We start from the raw sequence: 6,000 nt of genomic DNA, 5'->3' as shown, positions 1-6,000 counted from the left end.
TTTTTTTTTTTTTTTTTTTTTTTTTTTTTTTTTTTTTTTTGTAGGCAAGATGGTCTACTCTGCCCTTGATGTCAGATCAATTGTCAGTAAAGAAAATCTCTAGCCTGTGATCTTTGTTCAAAGAATACCCATCTCTGTAGTTGTGGAGCAAATGCGAGTTAGTGTAAAATTGTGCAGCCTTTTCCTGTCTGAAATAGCTGGGGGCTTTCAAAAAATACCGTGGAGGCAGAGAAGGGGTGCTCTTGTGTATTTAACTGCACCATGGTGTGCACACATCACACACACACACACACACACACACACACACACGCACGCACGCTCTTGCTTTCCTATTGGTGAGATCATCTTTATTTTCGAAGTCAAACGCTGCCACCTGGGATCACAGTACCAACTCATTCTCAGTGTTTCTGAGTGCTGTGAACCACCAGGAAAAGAATAAAAACTGGGAAGAGATTAAGGATTTTGGAGGTCTGACTTTTCTTTCTCAGTCTGGAGGTGCAGAGACCCGATGGCTCTTGTGACATTCAGTGCCCCTGGTAGCTAAGTGTTCTCTGAGAATTTGTCTCGAGTGATGCAAAGATTCTTGAGGGCTTTTGGGCTGGAAGATACCCTGGGAAGGCGGGGGGTCCCTACGCATGGTCAGAACAGTCAGAACTCATGAGTCATGGGACCCAAGCAGTGTAGGAAGACTAGAATGGAGTCATCCATGCTTATGAGTCATCCCGTGTGAACTCCTTCAGGAAATATTTGCTACAGGCAAATTCTCGGCTCAGTGGGTAAAGACTTGCTGTCAAATCTGATGACCTGAGTTCAAATCCCAGAACCACATGGTGGAAGGCGAGAACTGACTCCTGGAAATTGTCCTTTAACCTTCACAGGTGTCAGGTGCACTGAGGTGTGTAGCCACTAAGCAGTCAATCAATCAATCAATCAATCAATCAATCAATATTGATTTAAAAAATATGACAGTCTGAGGGGTGCATTATTATGAGATCTAACCTGTATTGTTGGAGGACAGACTAGCACTCAGTCTGTGAATGTAATAACACTCCAAGCGTAGTGTGAGCCAATCAAAGACACTCATAGGTTGAGCCATTGCTGTCTCAGCTGCTGTCCCACATCCCGGAAGTGAGATGTGGTTCCTCTCAAGCAGCATCTAGTAGTTCGAAATCTCACTGCTCAGTGGCCTGTCTTGCGGGGAAGACGTTCACCAGGTGCCCCAGCAAGTTGATCCCATCTGACCTGTTGCTTAGTCTCTTTCCTATCTTGTTTTCCGCCTGGCTTTCATTGGTTTGATCCCCTCTTCCCTTCGCAGGGGAAAACCTGGGATTCTGGGAAGCCTGTGAAGACCTGAAGTATGGGGATCAGTCCAAGGTCAAGGAGAAAGCAGAGGAGATTTACAAGTGAGGACTGGCCAAATCTAGGGGAAAATGGGGTGGGGACGGAATGGGGAGGTCCCACACCCTGGTGGCTGGCTGGGCTCTGGCCAGAGCCAGTCACTGACCTGTCCTGCGTTTTTAGGAGGTTTAGGGGTTCCTCTGAAAATAGCCAAGTGTGATGGATGCTGGGATTCTCCTACTCCCATGGGGTTACAAAAAACAAACTGCCCTGAATCACAGTGCAAAATTGTTTGTCTAAACTTCCCTAGGTCGTGTGAGAGCGAGGGGGAGGGGGAGAAGGAAAGGGGAGAGGGAGAGAGAGGGGGAAGGATGAGGGGAGGGAGAGAGGAAGAAGGAGGAAGAAGAGGAGGAGAATCTACTTGTAGGATACAAGCTATCTTAGAGACAATGGGTTCGCCCATGTGTCGGGGACAGTAAACACAGTGTGGACAAATCTCTTATTTTCCACTCCATGACTCTAGCCTGCCCTTCTTCCAAATCACCCCAGAAGTAAGGGTGGTTCACATAGCAGACCCAAGGCAGGGAGTGGAGGGGAGGTTGTGGAGAACTACAGTCCTGCCCTCCTCCCTCCGCCTGTGTTGTCCTTGTCCTGCTGTGGTCACTTCACTAATAGTCCCACCAGTCTAGGACTCTGAGGCGCCAGAGTTTTTAGTTCCTACTCCCATGCCATGCTATGGTTCTCCAGGCCACACCCAATGGAGTGGGAACCAGCCCTTGGAAGCCCCAGCCTTGGCTGCTGAGCCTTAGGCAGCAGGCTAGCCCTCCCCTTTCCCCCAAGGACCCAGCCTTTGTTCCCTCACTGTTGTTCTCACTGAGTCTGGACCATCTAAGTTTTCAGAGAGGAATGAACAACATTTCAGGGAAGAGCTGAGACCTCAAAGGCTCCTGTGCCTTCCGATTCGCCATTCTCACCTAGAGAGATGGGCCCTGAGGGAAGTGACATGGGGCTGCGATGGGGGCTCATGGCAGCCTTCCCTAGAACAGCAGGCACTTGCCTTATTCATGATACCTGCACAGCTCCAACGAAAGTCTGATGCAAGGAGACCTGGGGTCTCAGGGATCCATCAGCTCCCACCTCCCAGGCGTACTTAGGAAAATATTAATTTGAATTCCAAATTTTGAGCATACATCTTAGGAGTGAGGTGGGGTGGGGGACACCATGAGAGTGTTTCTAACCTGTAGCAACTCAGAACTGGAAGTCTTAGGAGAATGCCCTGTGCTTCTCGCTAGAGCCACAGGACTCTGTGCAGCCAACTTAGAGGTCACTGGCCTAGAAGCTGAGGTAGACATACGTTGGGTGCTAGAATTAAGGCTCACCTCCCTCACTACTCAGCATTAGAGATTCATCACCACACTCATCTAGACTAGGCAAAGAAAGCAGAGGTTCCCAGAATACCAATTCGGAAGTGTCTTTGCCTGGTTTCAGGTTGGCCATGGAATAAGGACAGGTAAGGAGGAGGAGGGTTAAGACGGAGGTGAATTTGTTTTAAAAAAAACTTTATTTTAAATTATATGTATATGTTGCATGTGAGTGTAATGCCTGTGGAGTCCAGAAGAGGGTGTTGGATTCCCTGGAGCTGGAATGATGGGCGGTTATGAGCCATCTGACATAGGTCCTGGGAACTGAACTCCAGTCCCTTGCAAGAACAAATGCTCTTAACTACTAAGCCATCTCTCCAGTCTCTGGGAGGTGAATTCTTCACCCTCATTGCAAAGGCCTCATCCACTTGGATCCACCCCACCCACTTCTCTCTCCTAGAGCTGGAACATCAAGGTTGAACACTCCATTCCCAAGACTGTCAAGGTCATGTTCTTGCTTTTAGGGAAAGTTGTTTACCAACCTCTTCAAAGCTCAGACCCTTCAGGGTCTCCAAATCAACCTGGGCCTGTCATGTGTTCTCCTCCCCGCATCTCCTGTGCACTTGATTTAGCTGCTTTAATTGACATTTTCCTCCTTCTCCAGGCTGTTCCTGGCACCAGGCGCGAGGCGGTGGATCAACATAGATGGCAAAACCATGGATATCACAGTAAAGGGGCTGAGACACCCCCACCGCTATGTGCTGGACGCAGCACAGACACACATTTACATGCTCATGAAGAAGGTAAGTGGGTCTGTGCCAAAGATGCTCAGGGGCCAGACAGCCCTCTCCCCAGCTGCCTGGGAAGTTCCTTAGCTATGGGGAAAGGGGATGACATGTGGATACTGCTTTGCTGGTAGAGTGATACACAACAACCCACTCTGTCTTCTCTCCTTGTCCTCTGGGCTAGACCCTCCTTCAGCCCCCAGGCCTTCTGACCTTGGAGGGGACCCGTGGAAGCTGTTTGCATCTTCTGGGCTCCTGGCTCTGCGGAGATGACACAGGCAGTACTAAGTAATGACTGTCATTTATTGAAGGCTTGTGAGATGCAGTCTCTGTGTAGAGTGTTGCATTTTGTTCTCACGAACATCCCGTGTTAGGCCTGTTTCCTCCAGAGGTCTCAGTAGTGATGGAGATGAGGTTCCAGCTCCTTCTCTGTAAAATCCTGAGGCTGAGCTCTGGGTCTCTGCTATGAGGGGTCACAGTGCTCATGGTCCTGGGCAAACATAACCATAGATGATTTAGTGTCTAAGGAGACAAATTCGGTGTGATTGCAGCAAAACCCTGTGAGAATTCAGATAGCCTTCTGGATGATCAGTGAACTGGGAACATGGTAAGAACATCAAAAGGATAAGTAAGAATGAAATAAAGAGAGCCTGGGAGAAAATTGCTTTCTTAAGACGTTCTCTTTTTCAAACTTTACATTTACCTACTTACAGGAAGAACTTGTATTTATTATTTATTTTTATTTTATGTGTATAGGTGTTTTGCCTGCATGTATATAAGTGAACCTGTGCAGTCAATGCCCACGAAGGCCAGAACAAGTTGTCAGATCCCTTAGAATTGGAGAACATTTTTAGCTACCATATGGGTACTGAGAACTAAACCTAGGCCCTCTGCAAGAGCAGCCAGTGCTCTTAACCAGTGAGCCATCTCTCATTCTTGTGCCATAGCACATGCGACTAAACACACAAATTTTTCTTTTTGTGTATTTAGTCACATGTGCTATGGCACAAGGATGCAGGTCAGAGGACAGCTTTCTGGAGTCGGTTGTCTCTTTCCATCATGAGGGAACTTGGTATGGCAGCAAGCACCTTTACCCACTGAGCCATCTCCCTAGCCTCAAGGAATTCAAGAAATGCTAAGACGGCTTTCTTCTAGTCCTTTGACACCTCATTGTGGTAATTATTTATGGCAGAGTGCTCCAGCAACTTTGCTATATGATGTAAGTTGGTAAGAATGGTAAATATGGGGCTAGAGAGATGGCTCAGTGGTTAAGAGCACTAGCTACTCTTACAGAGGACCCCGGGCTCTATTCCCAGCACCTACATGATGGCTAAGAACCATTCCTAAGTCCAGTTCCAGGGGATCCAACACCCTCTTCTGACCTTGATGGGCACTGTAGGACATGGGTTCACTTACACACATGCAGGCAATACACTTATACACATAAAAAATAATGAATAGAATATTTTTTTAAAAAGATTGGGATATGTTCATTACTTCTTTTTTCCTATTTATTCTTTCTGTACTATAAAGTTACATATTTTCTTTAAGATCATGTGATCCTCTAGAACTTTTAGCAAGCTATCTTAGCCATTTTCCACTCTTTTTCCCATTAGTGGGTTTCTCTATGTTTTTCTTATTCAAAGATCTACAGTAGGGTTTCTCCTTAAGGGTCCTCCTTAAAATGTTTTAAAAAGTCCTTTGACTCTTTAAAATATCATTTTCAGAGGATGTGGAGATGGCTCCTCGGGCAAAGCATTTGCTGTGCAAGCATGAAGACCTGAGTTTAGATCCCTAGCACTATTAAAAAGCTGGGTGTGGTGGCATAAGCTTGTAATCCCAGCACTGAGAGACGGACAGGATGATCCCAGAGGCTTGCTGGCCAGGCAATCCAGTCAAAATGGCAAGCTCCAGGTTCAGTGAGAGACCTTCTCTCAAAACTAAGATGGGGACTGGCTGAGGGAGACACTCATTGACCTCTGACCTCACATGATCATGCATGGAAACGCACCCCCCCACATGTATACACACCACACACACACACACACACACACACACACAAATATAGTTTATTATAGTTTACATATAGCCTTTCAAGAGCTACCTAGGGAAACCAGCCACTAGCCAGGACAGGGAAGAGGCACGGGTAATTTGCTGAAAGAATAATGCATATGCTTATGGATTCTGTGTCGCTGTAGTGACAAGTTCAACATGACTTGTGGCTTTATTATTACTACTCTAAGATTCATCTTATTTCTAATATTTATTGATATTGGCACCTAGTCTTTAGAATCTAATAATTTTCTGAGGCTGATCTCACTTGGGTTGCTGTGGTTGGCTTTATCCCATATTAGTTGTGGCTCACAACTCCAAGGAGGATTTTAGTGTAGGGGGTTATGAATTGTGGTATAAAGATTCAGGGCGGTTGCTCTGCCCTTGGAGTTCATGATTAGGTAGGGCTGGGGTGGGCCCTAGAATGTGCATTGCTGAGTATTCTGGGAGAACTTGATCTGCTC

At 46.6% G+C, this 6,000-nt stretch overlaps 1 protein-coding gene across 2 annotated transcripts in view; it reads left to right on the top strand.

Annotated features, from left to right (window-relative positions):
• Positions 1-6,000, top strand: part of Rgs9 (regulator of G protein signaling 9) — a 78,758-nt gene that overhangs the window by 54,001 nt on the left and 18,757 nt on the right. For both annotated transcript variants that reach the window (XM_008843206.3, XM_029568408.1), the window contains 2 exons: positions 1,316-1,403; positions 3,364-3,502. In XM_008843206.3, coding sequence (XP_008841428.1) covers positions 1,316-1,403; positions 3,364-3,502 — 227 coding nt within the window. The remainder of the gene's footprint in view (positions 1-1,315; positions 1,404-3,363; positions 3,503-6,000) is intronic.

Source organism: Nannospalax galili, unplaced genomic scaffold (genome assembly GCF_000622305.1).
Source record: "Nannospalax galili isolate Female #2095 unplaced genomic scaffold, S.galili_v1.0 scaffold781, whole genome shotgun sequence".
Classification (NCBI taxonomy): domain Eukaryota; kingdom Metazoa; phylum Chordata; class Mammalia; order Rodentia; family Spalacidae; genus Nannospalax; species Nannospalax galili.
Note: the sequence above shows the minus strand (reverse complement) of the source record. Positions and strands in the feature narration are given on the sequence as shown.